Raw genomic sequence first — 21256 nt, forward strand, 5'->3', positions numbered from 1 at the left:
GGACATACAGAGTGCAGAGTTCAGCCTTCTTCCACTTTTGCTTACCTCCGCGTCCCCCATCCACATCTAACTTTCCCCTATTTTCAGCTCTGATCTCTACATGCAATACCCCTCCCCACTTCTCTGCCCCCACCTTCTCCCCACCTCATTAAAAGCTCCACTAGCTCCCTCCAGCTGAAGCACTCAGTCAGCTTTAATACCTCCCCACACAGTGTAGTTGGCTCCATCTCTCTCACTTGTTGGGAGATTATCCAGTGGGGGTGTCAGCATCTGCACTGCACCCTGGGCACCTGAATCTCCCTTGTCCCCATCCTGCATTTAGTAGGGGGCACTCAGGAGATCAGATCTGTGGGAGCCATTGGGAGATAAGCTGTCACTTGTAAACACAGAAGCTGGACTTCTGTGTTTACAAGTGATAGTGGTGAGCAGGGAGCAGAGGGTCTGAGTCAGAGGTGGTGGAACTGAGTTCCACCAAGTTCCAGTTGAAAAAAGCCCTGCTCTAAACTGTCCCTGATTTTGAGGGACTGTCGCTGATTTGGAACAAAGTCCCTCTGTCCCTCTTTCCTCCTCATTTGTCCCTCAATTTGGTATGATCTATATAGTTGAATATAAAATGCACTATTTATCTTTCAAAAAGCGTTCCACATCAGTAATTTCTAAATGACCAAATTTCTAAATTTCAATATAAGGGAAATGTAGTGGTAAAAAAAGTACTTGTGAGTTTAACCAATATATTTTTTATACAATCCTCCTTTAATGGGGTGTGGCAGGGTGAGTGTGCTATGCCTACATACATTTGCTCGTAGGTGCCCCTCATTCCCATCTCAAAAAGTTGAGAAGTATGCAAACTCTATCCCTCTGCTCAGAGAAATAGGAAGAAGCACATTTTGCCAAGATAAGGTGGACACCTCACAGCCCATCATTATTCCTTTGTTGGATCCCTAGCATGTGTTCTACATAAAATTTAATATCATGCAAAGACAGAAACCACTTTGTGATCCTTGCATTTTTGCTTTGCTCCAAGCCAACCAGTGTAGTGGAGAATGCTCTGTAAAAGCAATATCTCAATGAGTCTAGTGTGTACTTTATGGCCTGACATATGTGTATACAAAAAATTATTGACTGAAAGTGGTTCTAAAGACTGAAGGTTCTGAGGAATCTCCCCCCTCATTAGCTGAGACAGTCAATCACAGCCAGTGAGCCAATGAGGAGAGAGAGGGGGCAGGGCCGAGCCGTGGCTCAATAGCTGCATGGACAGGCAGAACAGCAGCTTGGGAGCATGCCTGCTTGGGTTCCCCAATTCAAGCTACCTGCTCTGGGGGCATTCAACAGGAGGGAGGGGCCAGGAGAAATGGCGTGGGACCCAAGAAGAGGCAGACTGGGGCTGCTCTGTGTAAAACCGCTACACAAAGCAGTTAAGTATGACATGTTTGTTATTTAAAAATAAAAATAAAATTGCCTTTAATATCACTTGAAGTTGGGAGGGTGACGGTGGGGTTATTGGCTGCTTGCATGATACTGATTTTAGCTCTTCAAAAGCATTCTCTGCCTCTTCACCATGGTTAACATGCTCCCCTTGTAAATAGATACTTACTGTAGATTAGTAAGCATAGTAGTAAAGTAAGACTGGCTAGGGCCAACTTTTAATGTTTCTTCATGTCCATTTTATTTATCTTTTGCTTAGAGGCTTTGAGTCCCCCCTGCGTAATGCGAAATGCTTTGCCCAAATACTGGGTAACATCAACTAGATAGGCCAAAGCATGTTCTTTGTAATCCTCATGCTGCAAGCATTAGTAAATACAGTAGGAAAGTATATCATATTTACTCCTTTTAAACTTTTTTTTTTAAACATGTATTCAGTTACTTCCTGGTTTCTGCCAAGGCAGATGATGTCATACATCCCAGGAGTCTTCAGGAGTGGGGGAAAGGAGGGGGGGGGTTCAGCTAAGCACATTCTCCTACATGTATGCTTGAACTTACTCAAGATGGCTATAGCCAGAAATGCTAGGGGGTTGTTTTTCAAAGTGATTTCTTAACAAAATATAGCTTAGAGACATGGATAGATGGGTGAGTTTGCTTTGATCATTAAAAACAAATTAAATGTTGTTCTTGGTTTGTGGTGCTCAAATGCAGTGAAGATCCGCATTAAGAATGTGGTCCATAATTCTTTGGAATGAAGCTGGAGCACCGTGTAAGCCAACAGAAAGGACAAGGTACTGGTACATCCCGTCTGGTTTCAGAAAAGTTGTAGTTTCCTTTGCGCTGTCTGTTAAAGCCTAACTCCAGGTTTCATTTAACTTTAACTACTTCATTACCAGGCACTCTCGACCCTTCCTGCCCAAGACAATTTTGAGCTTTCAGTGCTGTCGCACTTTGAATGACAAACACTGTACCCAAACAACATTTTTATGATTTTCTTCCCACAAATTGAGTTTTCTTTTGGTGGTATTTGATCACCTCTGTGGTTTTTATTTTTTGCTAAGCAAAGTAAAATATACTGACATTTTTGAAAAAAAATAAGTTTTTCTTCGTTTCTGTTATAAAATTTTGTTTTCTCCTTCACTGACAGGCACTGATGAGTTGGCACTGATGAGTTGGCACTGATGAACACCAATAGGTGGCACTGATATGCAGCACTGATAGGCACTGACAGGCGGCACTGATGGGCACTGACAGGCAGCGCTGATGGGCACTGACAGGCAGAACTGATGGGCACTGACAGAAAGCACTTATGGGCACTGACAGGCGGCATTGATGGGCACTGATCGGCTTTTGTTATTATATGGTGGTGGTAATGTCATGGTCTGGGGCTGCATGAGTGCTTGTGGCACTGGAAAGCTACAGTTCACTGAGGGAACCATGAATGCCAACATGTACTGTGACATACTGAAGCAGAGCATGATCCCCTCCATTTGGAGACTGGTCTGCACTGCAGTAGTCCAACATAATAACGACCCCAAACACACCTCCAAAATGACCACTGCCTTGCTAAAGGGGATAAGGGTAAAGGTGATGGACTGGCCAAGCATGTCTCCAGATCTAAACCCTATTGAGCATCTGTGGGGCATCCTCAAACAGAAGTTGGAGAAGTGCAAGGTCTCGAACATCCACAAGCTCTGTGTTTAGGCCCAATTTGGACATTTTCACTTAGGGGTGTACTCACTTTTGTTGCCAGCAGTTTAGACATTAGTGGCTGTGTGTTGAGTTATATTTAGGGGACAGCAAATTTACACTGTTATACAAGCTGTACACTTACTACTTTACATTGTAGAAAAGTGTAATTTCGTGTTATCACATGAAAAGATATAATAAAATATTTACAAAAATGTGAAGGGTATACTCACTTTTGTGAGATACTGTATATACAGTTGTGCTCATAAGTTTACACACCCTGGCAGAATTTATGATTTGTGGCCAAAAATTTGGCCATTTTTCAGAGAATATGCATGTGCCACAAAAACTTTTCTTTCACTCGTTAGTGTTTGGCTGAAGCCATTTATTATCAATCAACCATGTTTAATCTTTTTAAATCATAATAACAACAGAAATGACCCAAATGACCCTGATCGAAAGTTTACATACCCCAGTTCTTAATACCCTGTATTGCCCCCTTTAACATCAATGACAGCTTGAAGTATTTTGTGGTATTTGTGGATGAGGCTCCTTTTCTTCTCAGATGATAAAGCTGCCCATTCCTCTTGGCAAAAAACCTCCAGTTCCTGTAAATTCTTGGGCTGTTTTGCATGAACTGCACGTTTGAGATCTCCCCAGAATGCTCAATGATATTGAGGTCAGGAGACTGAGATGGCCACTCCAAAACCTTCACTTTATTCTGCTGTAGCCAGTTACAGGTTGACTTGGCCTTGTGTTTTGGATCATTGTCATGTTGGAATGTCCAAGTACGTCCCATGTGCAGCTTCCTAGCTGATGAATGCAAATGTTCCTCCAGTATGTTTTGATAACATACTGCATTCATCTTGCCATCAATTTTGACCAGATTTCCTGTGCCTTTGTAGCTCACACATCCCCAAAACATCAGTGATCCACCTCCATGTTTCACAGTAGGAATGGTGTACCTTTCATCATAGGCCTTGTTGACTCCTCTCCAAATGTAGTGTTTATAGTTGTGGCCAAAAAGCTTAATTTTGGTCTCATCACCAAATGACTTTGTGCCAGAAGGTTTGGGGCTTGTCTCTGTGCTGTTTGGTGTATTATAAACTGGATACTTTGTGGCATTTGCGTAGCAATGGCTTTCTTCTGATGACTTGACCATGCAGCCCATCTTTCTTCAAGTGCCTCCTTATTGTGCATCTTGAAACAGCCACACCACGTTTTCAGAAAGTCCTGTATTTCACCTGAAGCTATTTGTGGGTTTTTCTTTGCATCCCGAACAATTTTCCTAGCAGTTGTGGCTGACATTTCAGTTGGTCTACCTGACCATGGTTTGGTTTCAACAAAACCCCTCATTTTCCACTTTTTGATTAGAGTTTGAACACTGTTGATTGGCATTCTCAGTTCCTTGGATATCTTTTTATATCCCTTTCCTGTTTTATACAATTTAACTACCTTTTCTCACAGATCCTTTGACAATTATTTTTCTTTTGCCATGACTCAGAATCCAGAAACATCAGTGCAGCACTGGGTGAAAGATGCAAGGGTCTGCCAGGAGTCCAGAAACTCATTGAACTTTTATACACACACAAAATAATTACAATGAACACTGCTTGTAGATATCTCCTTAGTACTGTTGTAATCCTTTTTGTTCTTTAGAATGAAGTCACTGAGCATCCCAGATCTCCCCTGATTTATGGCACACTCTATGTCTTATCTATCTGTTATCAGGACTTCCTACGGCACAACACTGAACTCCCAGGAGGCTGCAGAGTCATTCAGAGCTTCCTTCTACACACCATGTGACCATGTGACGTGCCATGCAGTGTAAACTTGGCCATTACTGCAGTCTTATCAGCCAGCTGAAACTGATAAGACGGACAAAGGCAAACATTAGACATTGGCACAAGTAAATACTATGAAATAAAACATGTCAGCTATGAACAGGGAAGCAGGGTTGCCATAGAAACATTGGATTGAGAAGGAGGCTTGATTAACAATACAGGAAGTGCTCAATGTAAGGGCGGAAATACACTCCACTGTGGACTCAGAAAACAATACTTAAGATGGCGCTGCCTAACCCCTGGAAACAAGTTTTTTTCGTTTCTTTAAACAGTAAGTAATATGCGATTTGGGCTGGATTACAATAGCTATAGTTTGATAATTACTTATTATAATGGACTAAATGAAAAGAAGCACCAGAGTGGGAGAGTTTACTTCCTCTTTAATAGCCATTCAAACCCCTTTGTGTCAACTTGTGTGCATGTTATCAGTCCAAAATCACCGGGGTATATAAACTTTTGATCAGTGTAATTTGGGTAGTTTCTGTAGGCATTATGATTTAAAAAGAGTAAACACAGTTGATTGATAATATATGGCTTCAGCCAAACACCAACCATGAGTGAAACGTTTTTGTGTTATCATTCATATTCTCTGAAAAAATCCAAGAAATCATAAATTCTGCCAGGGTATGAAAATTAAGCGCACAACTGTATATATATTTTATATGTATATATATATATATATATGTATGTATATATTTAAAAGGGATACATGAGGTGCACTGAGACAGGAACCTCTACCTCTGCTATTATTAATTGTATTATTATTATTATACACGAGTTATATGGCGCCAACAGTTTACGCAGTGCTTTACAATGTAGAGGGGGGACAACACCATTACAGTACAGTTCAATACAAAAGGTACAGGAGGGCCCTGCTCGTAGAGCTTACATTCTAAAGGGAGGGGGTGGTAGTACAAAAGGTAATAGATGCAGAGAATGATTTGATGGGGGTGGCTCTGCAACAGTTGTTAGGTATAGGTTAGGTTAGGTAATGCTATAAATTTGAATGTTGTAAGAGTGACTGTGTGAAAAGTATAAGCAGAGTGGATCCAGTCTAATATAAAGTACTATGATAATTGGTTTCCCCTGGGTACTTTGATTTTCCCCCACACTCCAAAGACATGCTGGTAGGTTAATTGGCTCATGTTTCAATTGGTCCTAGCATGTACAGTGGGTATAAAAAAAGAATCAACCCCCCCCCCCCCTCCCCACCACCACATTTAAAATAATCACATTTTGTTGCTCTGCAGCCTGAATTGAAGACAAACACATTTTTTGTTTTACCCAATTTGAAAAAATATCACCCCTTTGTTGAACCACCCTTTGCCTTCAGACTGTCGGGAATTATCTCTACTAATTTTGCACATCTAGACTTTGCAAAATTTGCCCACTTATCTGTTCAGTTCAAATTGATAGTGATTGTTTGTGGACTGCAGTCTTCAATTCATTCCACAGAATTTTAATGGGGTTTAAGTCTCGGCTCTGACTAGGCCATGCAAGGACATTCATTTTTTTCTCCTTCAGCTACTGTGTGGGCATTTTTGCTGTGTGCTTTGGGTCATTGTCATGTTGGAAGGTAAACCTTCTTCACATTGACAACTTTCTGGCAGAGCAGCAGTTTTTTCTCAAAAATGTGATGGTAATTTGCCCCATCCATTTTTCTCCTGACAAGTGCTCCAGTCCCTGCTGCATAGAAACACCCCCAAAACAGGATATTACTACCTCTATACTTTACTGTAGGAATGATGTTATTTTGATGGTGTGCTGTATTGAATTTCCGCCAGACATATCGTTTGGTGTTATTTGGAGGCCAAATAATTAAATTTTAGTCTTATCTGACCATTACCTCTTTTTCCATGTAGCCTCAGAATTTCAAGGTGCGTTTTGGCAAAGTTCAGTCGGGACTGCATGTGGCCTTTCTTAAGGGGTGGCTTTTTTCTTGCAACCCTCCCATACAAGCCACATTTGTATAGAATTTGTGATGTTGTCACATGAACACAATGCCCACTCTTTGTAATAAGTTCCTACAACTGCTTCAGAGTTGCTGTAGGCCTCTAGGTAGCCTCTCTAGCCTCTTTTGCTCCTGGCTATTTCATGCAGTTTAGAGCGAGGGAGGTCCTTATCCAGGGAGGGTCTGTGTTGTACCAAATAACTTCCACTTCTTAATAATAGACTTCACGGCGCTTCTAAGCATTGATAAAGCCTTTGAATTTTTTTTGTATCCATCTCCTGACTTGTGCCTGTCCACAATTTTATCCCAGAGATCTTTTGACAGTGCTTTGGCACCCATTGTTCATTGTTTGCTTCAGTTGCACTACCAGGGACTGAAATGCTCCGGGGAAGCTCTTTTCATGCTGAGCTAATAAAAATGACCACTGCTGATCACAGGCTTTGTGCGCCATTGAGAAGGTGATTAGCTACACCTGACTGGGTTCACAAGTCATTTTTTGGAGGGGAGTGATCCTTTTTTAACTCAATGATTTGTTAATTTTTTTTATTTTTTCCTGACATGTTGGTATTATATCTTTCACTGCGGAGTAAATACAGCTGGATAAAACAAAAACTGTACCTATCTTCATTTCAGGCTGAAGAGCAACAAAATGTGATTATTTTTAAGGGGGTGATTCTTTCCTATAACCACTGTATATGTATCAGTATTAGTTAGGAACTTTACATTGTAAGGTGCTACATAAGTACCTGTAATAAGTAAAAAAAATAAACATACAACTTGTATATTTATTTATTTTACGTATTACAGGTACTTATGTAGCACCTTACGTATAATACAAGATGACTTGAGAGGACACTTGGCTTTCCAGCACTATTTAAAAATCTTCTCATCACACTAGCCAGATCTATAAAATGTATAATTTTGCTAATTAGAACAGAACAGGATGGAATACTAAACCTCAACATTCCATATCTGACAGCTTCATAAATGTGGATAGAGAATTTTCTACAATGGACTCAATGGATGATTGGAATACCTACATATGTGTAAAGAGCAAAGATTGCATTACTATGTATAAAGTGTATGTCCCTGCCCTACCTTATAATAAGATTATTTAGATGGGTGGGGCTACACTTTATAGAACAGTTACAAGAAAAGTCAATCACCAAACTGCCACTGCTATTCAGTACACACTGCTAAACCAAGTGGTGTTTTCATAAGGTGGTGTCAGGGCTGGCTTAGCCCTTCCTTCTCTGGGCTGGCTGCCCAGCTCTCATCTCTCTCCACAGTTACCCAGCTGTTCCTGATCCTGCTCATCTGACCTGCCTACTTAAAGCTGTCCAGCTCTCTTCATCTCTGCCTTCGCCTTGATCACATCACAAAAAACCATCTACTGCATTCCGGTTTAAAGACTAGATTGCTGACATCCCTTCTGGCTCCTTATCCTGCTTGCTGTTCCTCCACTTGGATCTCTGACTTCTGCCTGATTACCCGATCTGGTTACTGAACTCTGGCCTGGCTGACTACCCGATCTGGTTACTGAACTCTGGCCTGGCTGACTACTCCATCCGGTTACTGGACTCTGGCTATGCTTTGACTACGCTTTTTCTATTTACCTTTTTATTTTTTATTAATAAAGTGTGATTTAATTGCACTTCTGTCTCGGTCTGGTTCATGGTTTCTGACAGGTGGTGAGTAATGGCAGCCTACATATTTCTGTCATACGTGTTCCTTTAAATACAGCTATAAGTTTCAGTTGGGCACATTTATTAAGAAACATGTAAAGCCAGGCCAGACTTTCATTCCAGCCAACACTGGCAATCCTACAGTAGAATCTGTCAGAAAGCCAAAAGGAACAGAGCTTCAGTGATCCTGCAGTAGGGAAATAATCGCTTCTTGGTTTGGCACACTCCCTGTGCTTGGAAAATACATTTCTGACTGGACAATGACGCAGTAAACTGGGAAAAGTCAGGAGAGGAAATTTCCAGGAGTCATCTTAGCTGCTTTGTGGAGTAAATTAGTCAAACCATGCCCAGGAGCAACTGAACTACATTTGTATCACATCTACATTGTAATTGTGCTGTGTTTGCAGGCATTTGCCCAATGACACTTTGGATGTAGAGTCATTCATTTTCAGTGTAAACATGGGTGAAGTACATTTGCTGGGTTTTATTGTAACACAATACATCTTGCAACACCTGGATACATTTATGGAAAAGTTAAAATGGAACTAAACTCTCTCAATCAACATAAACAATTTTTAAGCCTTATGCTGCTAGCATTACACTGGCAAAAAAACGGTTCAATTCTCTGCTGAGCTAGCTGAGATTCGAACCATGTATGGGTACTCTGAATGTGCCCAAGTTGATCAATTGATCAACTTGGTTACAACCAGCCTTCCAGATTTTACATGCAGATTTTAAAATGAGCTGATCTTTTTCTTTACAGAGTCAGAGTCTTGTAGTCTGTCTTTAGTGTGAAGGTTTGCTCTGCTAGCCGTGTCTTTTATAAACTCTTGAATGATTAATTGACAAATACTACCCCTACTCCATTTCAGTATAAATTTAGATCATCTTTATGGGGAAAGCATAGGTTGAGGTAGGCCCTGGCAGATATCATCCTATCAACATATCGAGGCACTTTAGCACAGCTTCTCAGTTGAGGCATAAACAGAAAATCAGCAGCACTGCAGGGGATCCTATCTCTTCATCCAGCTCTTTCAACTTAAGCCTCATACACACTAGAAGATTTTATTCATTTACCCCAGCAGGGCTGTACGAAAAAAAAAGACTGACAGCTCAGGAGGAGCCGCTGTACAAACTATACAATGTTAGGACAGCGATCTCCCCTGCTGTTCTATTGTGTTCTGATGGCAGACCTTTTTACAGTCATGCCCCTTCGACTGTCGAAACGACTCCAGTACACACAGGCTGGTTCTATTGAACCGTCGGATGCCACCCAACATTCGGCCTGTGTGTACTAGGCTTTACTTTCCAAGTCTGCTTTCTAATCTCTCCACCCCGTAACGTGCTCTCTCACCTTTCCTTTTCACAGCTGTGTCATCTCCTTAAACTCTTTCCTTCACTGCTCTTTCTCCACCACACAGCTTATATAGATCACCCTCACTCCTGCTCTCTCCCTTTATTGCACTCATCAACTCCTACTAAATCTGAACCCACATGATAACAAAACCTCCAGGGCACTGGGGCATATCTCTTCTCATAAATCACACAGCAATATTACCTTCCTCACCCTTCTGCTTCTCCTAACTTCTGGAGATATATCCTCTGTTCCCTTGCAACTACTACGGTCACCCTCTTGGTCTATCCTACACTCTCTAACTCACATCTTCAATCTCTTCCTCTCTACTTGAAAAGCTCTTGCTAGACCCTACCAATCGTAACAACCTATGACCCATCTCTTTGCTCTACATTTGCCTGAGCTACCAGCTCACTGATAACAGCCAGCAGCCCTCCACGGAAACTGCTTTCCTAAAACTCACCAATGAATTACTAACTGCTAAAACAAATGGATCCTCTCTAGTTCTCTCTATCTTGATACAGTTGACCATCCCCCCCCCCCCCCTCAATATACTCCATTCCTTTGGCCTCCATTCTCTGTGTCTCACTGCATCTTCAGTGTCACTTACAACTCTACTTCCTCCTCTCCTCTTCCTCTTTCTGTTGGGGTCCCCCAAGGTTCTGTCCTGAGACCTTTGTTGTTCTCTATCAACACCTCCTCCCTGGGTCAGCTGATAGCGCCTCCCAGGCCTGTACTGGCCATCGGGACTACCGGGAGTTTCCCGGTGGGCCGATTGGCTCAGTGGGCCGGTTGTCAGACAGTGTGTTATGTGTTTTAATCACTACACTCTCCCTGGACTCTCTGTGTCTGTCCTGTGTTACAATAAGGCTGGTGGCGGCAGCTCTGCTCCTGCACCCGGCACACAAGCACCACCCCCTCGTGATGCTGGCATAAATTGTCCCGGAATGAAATTGACAATCTGGGAACAGGGGCGGACCGAGCCTCCATAGCGATGGCTCTATCTCCGCCTCCACCTCCTCCTGATCACTGGTTGCTATAGCCGCCTTGCGTCTGGCAACCAGTGACGTCACAGCCCAGCGTTGAATGCGGAGGAGGATTTTACATCCTCCTCCTCCGCGCTAGTGCTGCTGGGAGTCACTGCAGGTTCTTTTACCTACGCAATTGGCTCCAGTGACTGGCTTGCAGGCTGCAGCTTGTGTGAGGTATTTCTGTTCCCACACGCTGCGATTACAGTGTGTACTGCACGGCATCTCTCCCTTCCTCCCCCCTCCTGCCCACCTCACACTGACACATGGACTGAAGTCCCCTCCCCCTTTTCCTCGGCTCACAGACAGGAGAAGGAGGGAGAGGAGAATGGACACAACAGGACGGGATGTGCTGATCTGAGGTTTGTGCTTGGCACTTGCAGGAGAAGAAGACACAGAGACATGGGGCAAGTTGTCAAAAAATAATACTTGCAGTGATTTTGGGGGATAAGAGCATGCTGTATGTGCTAGGAGGCACTTTAGCAAAGGAGAGAAATTGTGCTGGAGGGGGGGGGGGGTCAGATTTTTTTATTCAACCCCCCCCCCCTTCCTGCACAATTTCTCTCCCCTCCCAAAGTGTGCCCTCCTAGAACATACAGCATGCTCTTATACCCCCAAATCACTGCAAGTATTCTTCTTTCACAACTTGCCCCCTTCCCCATCTTCAAAGACAAACTGGCTGCTATCACGGGGATAATTGTACTGTCTGGTATCCTTGGAACTTTGACAGACTATCAGGAGGTGCACTCCTCTTCCTCCTCTCTCCACTAACTACCCCCCTGCCATACACTCCGCACTCCTCCCCTGTACATGTTACCCTCCTGCCATACACTCCGCACTCCTCCACTGTACATGTTACCCCCCTGCCATACACTCCGCACTCCTCCACTGTACATGTTACCCTCCTGCCATACACTCCGCACTCCTCCACTGTACATGTTACCCTCCTGCCATACACTCCGCACTCCTCCACTGTACATGTTACCCTCCTGCCATACACTCCGCACTCCTCCACTGTACATGTTACCCTCCTGCCATACACTCCGCACTCCTCCACTGTACATGTTACCCTCCTGCCATACACTCCGCACTCCTCCACTGTACATGTTACCCCCCTGCCATACACTCCGCACTCCTCCACTGTACATGTTACCCCCCTGCCATACACTCCGCACTCCTCCACTGTACATGTTACCCTCCTGCCATACACTCCGCACTCCTCCCCTGTACATATTACCCCCCTGCCATACACTCCGCACTCCTCCACTGTACATGTTACCCCCCTGCCATACACTCCGCACTCCTCCACTGTACATGTTACCCTCCTGCCATACACTCCGCACTCCTCCACTGTACATGTTACCCCCCTGCCATACACTCCGCACTCCTCCACTGTACATGTTACCCCCCTGCCATACACTCCGCACTCCTCCACTGTACATGTTACCCTCCTGCCATACACTCCGCACTCCTCCCCTGTACATATTACCCCCCTGCCATACACTCCGCACTCCTCCCCTGTACATGTTACCCCCCTGCCATACACTCCGCACTCCTCCCCTGTACATGTTACCCTCCTGCCATACACTCCGCACTCCTCCCCTGTACATGTTACCCTCCTGCCATACACTCCGCACTCCTCCACTGTACATGTTACCCCCCTGCCATACACTCCGCACTCCTCCACTGTACATGTTACCCTCCTGCCATACACTCCGCACTCCTCCCCTGTACATATTACCCCCCTGCCATACACTCCGCACTCCTCCCCTGTACATGTTACCCCCCTGCCATACACTCCGCACTCCTCCACTGTACATGTTACCCTCCTGCCATACACTCCGCACTCCTCCCCTGTACATATTACCCCCCTGCCATACACTCCTCTCCTGTACATATTACCCCCCTGCCATACACTCCTCTCCTGTACATATTACCCCCCTGCCATACACTCCTCTCCTGTACATATTACCCCCCTGCCATACACTCCTCTCTTGTACATATCACCCCCCGCCATACACTCCGCACTCCTCTCCTGTACATATTACCCCCCGCCATACATTCTGCACTCCTCTCCTGTACATATTACCCCCCTGCCATACACTCCGCACTCCTCTCCTGTACATATTACCCCCCGCCATACATTCTGCACTCCTCTCCTGTACATATTACTCACCACCATACACTCCGCATTCCCTATTTATTAAACGTCAATTTGACCCACTTTTTTTTTTAAGGTTATTAACCGATTAATCAAAACAATAATCGACCAACTAATCGATTATGAAAATAATCGTTAGTTGCAGCCCTAAACAACACCCCCTTTAAGCCAATATTTAGTGCAATTTAAGACATGTGTTGTTGTTCTTAATGCCTAGGGCCCGCTTTTGATCTTGCACACAGGTCTGCTGATTTCATATGCCCCTGCCCCAAAAATTGGCTAAAAAATCATCTTTTTTTTGGGGGGGGGGGGGGGGGGGGTGTCCCTGAATGACAGTTTGGAAACGTGGTCACCCTACATTACAGGCTGCCTCCTTGTCCCGGCGCCATGACGTCACTCACGGCTGGAGGGCAGAGGCAGCCCGAGGACATGGGAGGAGCCGGAGCATAGTAAGCTGCTGCCCAAGCTTTGCTGTTTGCGACCGCAACCAAGAGGAGCCAGCGCCGCCGAGGAGGAACCTGAAAATTCCTTACAGCAAGTCCACTCCAGACAGCAGCACAGACAGGGTCAGGGGACAAAGAAAAGTCGATCAGTAAGTAAGTAAGCACTAAATAATAAGCTAATCAGACGCTATATGGGATGCAGGCTGCATGGCAGCATGCTTAATAATAAATTGAGAGTCTGGCTGTTACTGTCAGTGTCTGTGATTTCTCTAATATGCAGCATGGCGGGGGAGGGGGGGAAGGGTAAATGTACTGCCACTGGTCATGGTAACTGATTATTATTCATCAGTTACCATGGCCAGTGCTATTAAATGAATAATTGACCAGTGGCATTAAATAATAATCAGTTACCGTGACCAGTGGCATTAATATTAATTTAATGCCACTGGTCAATTATTAATTTAATGTCACTGGCCACGGTAACTGATCATCAATTACCGTGAGCAGTGGCATTAAATTATTGATCAGTTACCGTGGCCAGTGACATTAAATTAATAATTGACCAGTGCCATTAAATTAATATTAATGTCACTGGTCACGGTAACTGATTATTATTTAATGCCACTGGTCAATTATTGATTTAATGGCACTGGCCACAGTAACTGATGAATAATTTAATGGCACTGGCCACAGTAACTGATGAATAATTTAATGGCTCTGGCCACAGTAACTGATGAATAATTTAATGGCTCTGGCCACAGTAACTGATGAATAATTTAATGGCACTGGCCACAGTAACTGATGAATAATTTAATGGCACTGGCCACGTTAACTGATGAATAATTTAATGGCTCTGGCCACAGTAACTGATGAATAATTTAATGGCTCTGGCCACAGTAACTGATGAATAATTTAATGGCTCTGGCCACAGTAACTGATGAATAATTTAATGGCTCTGGCCACAGTAACTGATGAATAATTTAATGGCTCTGGCCACGGTAACTGATGAATAATTTAATGGCACTGGCCACGGTAACTGATGAATAATTTAATGGCTCTGGCCACGGTAACTGATGAATAATTTAATGGCACTGGTCACAGTAACTGATGAATAATTTAATGGCACTGGTCACAGTAACTGATGAATAATTTTATCTTATTTTTTTGCGCAATTGTGTATAGTTTACATACTGTTTTTGTGCGTGTTTGCAAAATTAAAGTGGGCCGGTCTGAATGAAGTCCAGGGCCAATTTTCTGTCCCAGTCCAGCCCTGGCGCCTCCCATGGTTTCCACTACCAATTCATGCTGACGACACCCAAGTCTATCTTTTCACCCTCAGATCACCCCATCAGTCTCTTGGCTCATCACAAGTTTATGGACATATCAGTATGCATGTCACAACATTTCCTCAAACTCAATCTTTTCCAAACCGAAGCTCATAAAATTCCTTACCACCCGTTCCCCTCCCCTGATTTCTCCATCAAGATCAATAGCCCAAATATCAGTCCCTCCCAACATGCCCCATCCTGGATTCTAAACCCTTCTTTTGGCTCCAAATTGAATCACTGTCCAAACCTTTCTACCTCAACCTCTGTAACATATGCCAAAATATGTCCCTTCTTGACAACACAAAGTCTTTTGCTTTGACTAATGTGTCTCCCTCCTCATTGGCCTACCTTTACATAGGTTATCACTCCTTCAGTCCATTGTGAATTCTGCTACCAGATTCATCCGCCTTACCAACCATTAGGTGTTCACTACCCCTCTCTGCTAAGCTCCCCATTGGCTTCTGCTCACCCAACAAATAAAATTCAAAATACTAACAACCTACAAAGCCATTAACAACTCTGCCCCCAGCTACATCACCAACCTCATGTTAAAATAACCAAAACATTCTCTTTGCTCCTTCTAAGACCTCCTGCTCTCTAGTTCCCTTGTCATCTCATCCCATGCTTGCCTCATATGCTTCTCCAGAGCCTCAACCCGTCTATCTATCTCCTATGCTCATGAAAATGTATTACTTGAAATAGGTCTATCCTGCCTCTAATAAACTTTTTTGTTACTTTATCCATCAGCTCATGCCTAACAGTAATTTCCTTTTGTATCACTTGACCCTCCCTTCTAGATTGTAAGCTCTAAGGCCCTCTGATCCCTCTTGCATGGAATTGTATTGTAACTGTAGTGTCTCCCTCCATTTTGCAAAGAAACTGTTGGCACTAAATAAATACTATATAATAATAATAAACTGGCCCACCTACCATTGCAGCGCTATACAAGTGCAGATCAATTGATTCTCAATATGGATCCCAAAGTTGTAAAGAAAAAAAAAAAACAGGCTTTAAAGATTGTGTGTATTATATGCACTAACGCAAGGCCAGGATACAAAAGGTTCATAGTTGACTTACAATCAGACAGGTTTGTACTCTTAATAAGCTTGTAAACCTCAACTACCTCAACCCCCTCCCACAAAATCAAGGGATGCATATAGTGGATGAACTTCCTCTTTTTTAACCTCTCGGTGGGAGGCAAAGGATAATGTGAGTCTTCGTAATCCAGATAGCTCTCTGTGAACTTCTTTAGAGCCTGTACTCTGACAGCAGGCAGAAGCTGAGACCAGAACCTAGATTCTGGCCAAAACTATGACTTTATAAGGCTGCTTTCACACTAGGGCGGGTGGGCGTTGATGGTAAAATGCTGCTAGTTTTACTGAGCTTTACCATCGTTTTAGCTGTGCTATTTGGCCACTAGTGGGGCACTTTTAACCCCTGCTAGCAGCCAAATAAAGGGTTAAATGCGCCCCTGTAGTGTCGCTGCCAAAAAGCTTTGCAGGCGCTTCAGCAGCGGTTCCCATTCATTTCAATGGGTAGGAGCGGTGTATACAGCGCTCCTTCACCGCCCCAAACATGCTGCTTGCAGCACTTTCTTTTAACGTCCTGCCAGCGCAGCGCTCCAGTGTGAAAGCACTCGGGCTTTCACACTGGGATTCCAGGGGAGGCATTTTTCAGGTGCTTTACATGCATTATTTTTAGCCCAAAAGTGCCTGAAAAACACTCCAGTGTGAAAAGGGTCTTAGTTTAATAAGTCACTGCAACCTCCTCTTTTACGGATACGTTTATTCTATAATTTTCCACAAAAAAAAAACATTACACTATAAATGTTTTGAACCTTGTACTATGTTTTTGTTTTGAATCTAAAGATAATAATTGACACCCTACTAACATAATTACATGCCAGCTACAAAAATGCTAAGGCATGGAAATGGTTCCCTATTTGGGATGGGCAGTTCCAAATTCTGGAATCTCAAGCTTTCTCAACCCCAAATTGCAGATAGACATCTAGCAGAGTATATTCAAGCTGTGTAATACGGATGCCCTGAATGTTAATGTTGTACATTAGACTATAAATATATTGATCAATTACTATAGATAAATATATAAAAAACAATAAATATATATAAAAAAACAAGAATCACTTTACTTTAATAATATCTACCAACCTCTTGGGACGGTTCACAAGAGTGTGGATGTTATACTAAATTTTTACTGCAGGTGGCACTGTACTCAAAATCTCTAGCTGGCTACCAGTTCCACTGGGCAAGCGTAAGAGTCAGATGTAAAATTCACTACATGTAAGCACACATACTATCACCTGAATAGATCAAATCTTTTTAAAGTCATTTTTAGACTTGAAAAAACAAATTTCTGTCTGGAAATAGCCAATATACGGTATGTTAGCAACAAAACATCTGTGGCAATTAGACTATTGCAAATACCCAAGATCATAACAGCTGTCAGTTTATTTTTTGCCAACTTTGTCCCATTAAGCAGATTTTCCTTCACTTCCTGCCCTATATCCAAAACAGAAGAAATCCCTGTAAATTAAGGAAATCCCTTGGGAACCCCCGGGTCACCAAAACTAGTGTCCCCATTGGAAGATTTCCCCGCTATTACCCTTCTGGGGACAACCCAAAATTTGTGATTTTCTTTTACTTTCACTATCAATGATAATGTAAACAGGACAAATAGAGAGGATGAATCTCCCCCATTGGGGGCACAGGCAGAATTAAAAACTGGCAGGTGTTCAAATCCATCTTCACTCTGTTCAAAACTAAAAAAAAAAGTTTTACCTTTAGTTGTATTTTAATAATGTATAATATGTAATATGTGTATAATAATAATAATATGTCTTTCTCAGAAGCCATTAGCTAAGTCCTTATCTGAATGAATGAATGATTTGTATAGCGCTACAAATGCGAACTGAATCGCATCAAGGCGCTTGATCGGTCCTGTGCTTCCTGTTCTTTAGAAGAAGAATCTCTGTCTTTAACCACTCGTGAAGCACTGATACCTTACTTCCTGTCCTAGGGAAGACACGTGTGTCTTTGATGTGCTGGCCATGATTAACACCAGTCTGGCTTCACCTCTGAGCAGGAGGAAATATAGCAGGTCGCTAGGAGAAGAATGTATGTTAACTGTCTATACATTACTACTCTGAATAGTTTATACTTGGTGGTGGTTTCTGTAAACAGTGGCAAGTAAAGAGTTGCTTTAATATATTTTTAATAAAGTTTGTTTCATTCTACTCACCTTTCGGTTGTTGTGGTGGTGTTAATTCCCCAGTACTGCCTGCTGACATGGTGTCACCGCTCATTCTCCGAGGGCCAGAACAGGAAGTGACAATGGGAGACACAGAGCTCGGAGGAGATGGACTGCCAGGCTGGTTGTAGGAAGACATACATGTGGGAAAGGAATGGGCACCATAACCATTAGGTGGACAGTGTGTAGGAAGATAAGAAGTGTGCAAGAAATGTGGATAAGCATGGGCATATCCCGCATCTGCAAAATGGTTATAATGCATAGAATCTTCATTATGAGAAATGGGGAACCCATAGTGCATCTTAGATGAGGGAACCTGAAAGGGAGGTAGAATTTCATGGTTGGCCTGTCCATACGGCTGTGATAGGTGTAATGGCAGTTGTTCTCGATGAAAATGCTGAACTGGTGGCATCTTCCCTCCATCCAAAGGCCACAAGTTTGGCACAGGGTAGCAAGGTGAGCTCTGGCAGTGGGAACAGGGGCACATAGGTGGCAAAACAGGTTCATGAGCAGGAGGCTGGTACATGTACTGCCGATTTTCTCTGAGACTACCTCTCTTTGGTGGACTTTGTGTCTGATTTGGATAATGTTGAGGTCCTTCAGACAAGGAGCGATACAGCCTCCTTCTCTCTTGTTCTCCATATATGCCTGGATAGTGAACACCTTGCAGTACGGCACTTGTTCCTGGTGGACCACGGGAATCAAAGATGCCATCTGATCTGAAGTAGGACCTGTTAGGAGGCCCCTCAATACTGGGACCTGCATATCCCGATCTACAGGAACAGTGTCTAGATAATAAAGACCTTCTTCCTGGGTACATAGCTAAGCCACCAATCTGTCCCATCTGTTCTTCTAGAATGGCTGTCTCACGATCTGCCTGGCCCTCCCAAGAATTTTCACAAGGTGATTCCCTCTGTTCTTCCCAGGATGGGGGCGTTAAAGGCAAACTTTGAGATGCTCCTTCATCAGACATTGCAGACCACGGAGGGGAATACTGAAGTTTTGATTCTCCGTTCATTTTTGGCTGAATGTTCTGGCTTGGCACTCCGTGATTAACCTGATATTGTACATCTTGAAGTCTTCCTTCATTCTGCTTCTGGTGTGCATTTGTAGTGACCACTTCCTCACGTCTAAGAACCTGAGAGTACTGGGGCTCAGCCTCCTGTTTTACATTGACTCCAAAACCACCCAGAAGTTTCTCCAAGTCTTGTCTCTCAGCAGCTGTTGGTAATATTTTTTGTGGAGTCTCCTCAAACCTTTCTGTAGCAGCTGAAGAATGGCCAGAGTCACTGCTAACAGACAAAAGACGTCCATGTTGCTCAGGACTTCCATTAGTAGATGTCAATGGTGTTGTCTTCTTCTTCACTCGGGCATACAGACTTCCATCCAATGGGCCACGAGTATGACTAAGATCTATGGAAATAGAATGATAGAAAAAAGATGAGCAAAAGACAGAAAAACAACTGAAGAAACTTATGAAGTCATAGGCATAATTGATAATATCATGAAAGTAAATAAGAGTGTTTGATGTTGTTATGAAATATAATAGAAAAACTTTAAGGCTCAGTTCACACTGGGGCATCTTCAAAGTCACTTGACTCTGAAGCCACTCCGCACAATGCAACTTCAGCACGGCTTGCAAAGGACTTCTTTAATAGAAGTCAATGCAAGCCGCTCCGATATCGCCCCCAAGTAGTGCAGGAACCTTTTTCTAAGTCAGTCGCTCTGATTTGAACGGTTCCATTGCACTGAATTGACCTTGACTTGTCAGGTGACTAAGTCACCTGACAAGTCACTCCAGTGTGAACCGACACTAAAGCATAACTAAAGGCAAAACGTTTCCTTTCGTTTTGAATACAGAGGAGAGGGATTAGAAAAACTGTCAGTTTTTAATGTTGTCTGTGCCCCCATTAGGGAGATTAATCCTCCCTATTTGTCCAGTTTACCATTAACATTGAAAGTAAAAGAAAATACGAAATTGTGGGTTGTCCCCAGAAAAGTAATAGAGGGGAAATCTTCCAATAGGGACACTAGTTCTGGTGACCTGGGGGTCCACATGGGATTTCCTTAATTTGCGGGGATTTCTTCTCACTCCCTGTTTTGGCCATGGGACAGGAAGTGAAAGTAAATCTCCCCAATGGGGCACAGATGGCAAAAAAACAGGGGTTATAACCCTCTCTTACTCTTTCCAAAATAAAAATAAATGTTTTGCCTATAGTTCTGCTTTAAAGGAGTCAACAAACTAAGCAAAATGAGTACAGCATGATAGCCAACACATGAAACGAGTGTCTACACCAATTGGGACAGATGGATTTGTTTTTGTCCTTTATTCATTGAATTCTTAATGTTAAGGCAGTGTTGTTAGAAGCAATAGGAAGGTCCTTCAACATGTGCTGTATAGTGAATGTGCGTAATGGATGAAAAGGAAGCTATGCCTAGGGTCTGTATGTTCTCTGCCAAAGGATCAGATGATTCTGTCAGCATGAGCTCCAGTGTAGGGCTGCAACTATTTTCATTAAAGATTAATTGGCCGATTTATTGATTAATCGGAAAATAACCTTAAATAAAGTGTGGTGTGTAATTTAGTTAATATGTAAAGTTTAAAAAAAAATGTATTCTTAAATATCTACAAGCATTGGTAAACATACAGTGCATTGAAAAAGTATTCATACCCCTTGACATTATCCACATTTATGCCATACTCTTTTTTTTGGAATGATGGATTGAACAGTGCTCCGTGAGATATTCAAAGCTTGGGATATTTTTTTTATAACCTAACCCTGCTTTAAACTTCTCCACCACTTTATTCCTTACCTGTCTGGTGTGTCCCTTGGTCTTCATGATGCTGTTTGTTCGCTAAGGTACTTTAACAAACCTCTGAAGGCTTCACAAAACAGCTGTATTTATACTGAAATTAAATGACTCCATTTACTAATTAGGTGACTTCTGAAGGCAATTGGGGCTGAATACAAATGCACAACACACTTTTCAGATATTTATTTGTAAAAAAAAATTGAAAAACATATAATTTTCCTTCCACTTTACAATTATGTGCCAATTTGTGTTGGTCTATCACATAAATCC

The 21256-nt window shown here is 42.9% G+C and overlaps 1 protein-coding gene across 4 annotated transcripts in view; it reads right to left on the bottom strand.

Annotated features, from left to right (window-relative positions):
• The window catches only part of TNS2 (tensin 2), a 275183-nt gene that overhangs the window by 31856 nt on the left and 222071 nt on the right, over positions 1 to 21256 (bottom strand). For all 4 annotated transcript variants that reach the window (XM_077483895.1, XM_077483898.1, XM_077483897.1 and 1 more), the window contains exon 18: positions 18164 to 19585. In XM_077483895.1, the coding sequence (XP_077340021.1) occupies positions 18164 to 19585 (1422 nt within the window). The remainder of the gene's footprint in view (positions 1 to 18163; positions 19586 to 21256) is intronic.

This window comes from Lithobates pipiens, unplaced genomic scaffold, assembly GCF_037356315.1.
Source record: "Lithobates pipiens isolate NorthernLeopardFrog02 unplaced genomic scaffold, aLitPip1_a1.2 Scaffold_16, whole genome shotgun sequence".
NCBI lineage: Eukaryota > Metazoa > Chordata > Amphibia > Anura > Ranidae > Lithobates > Lithobates pipiens.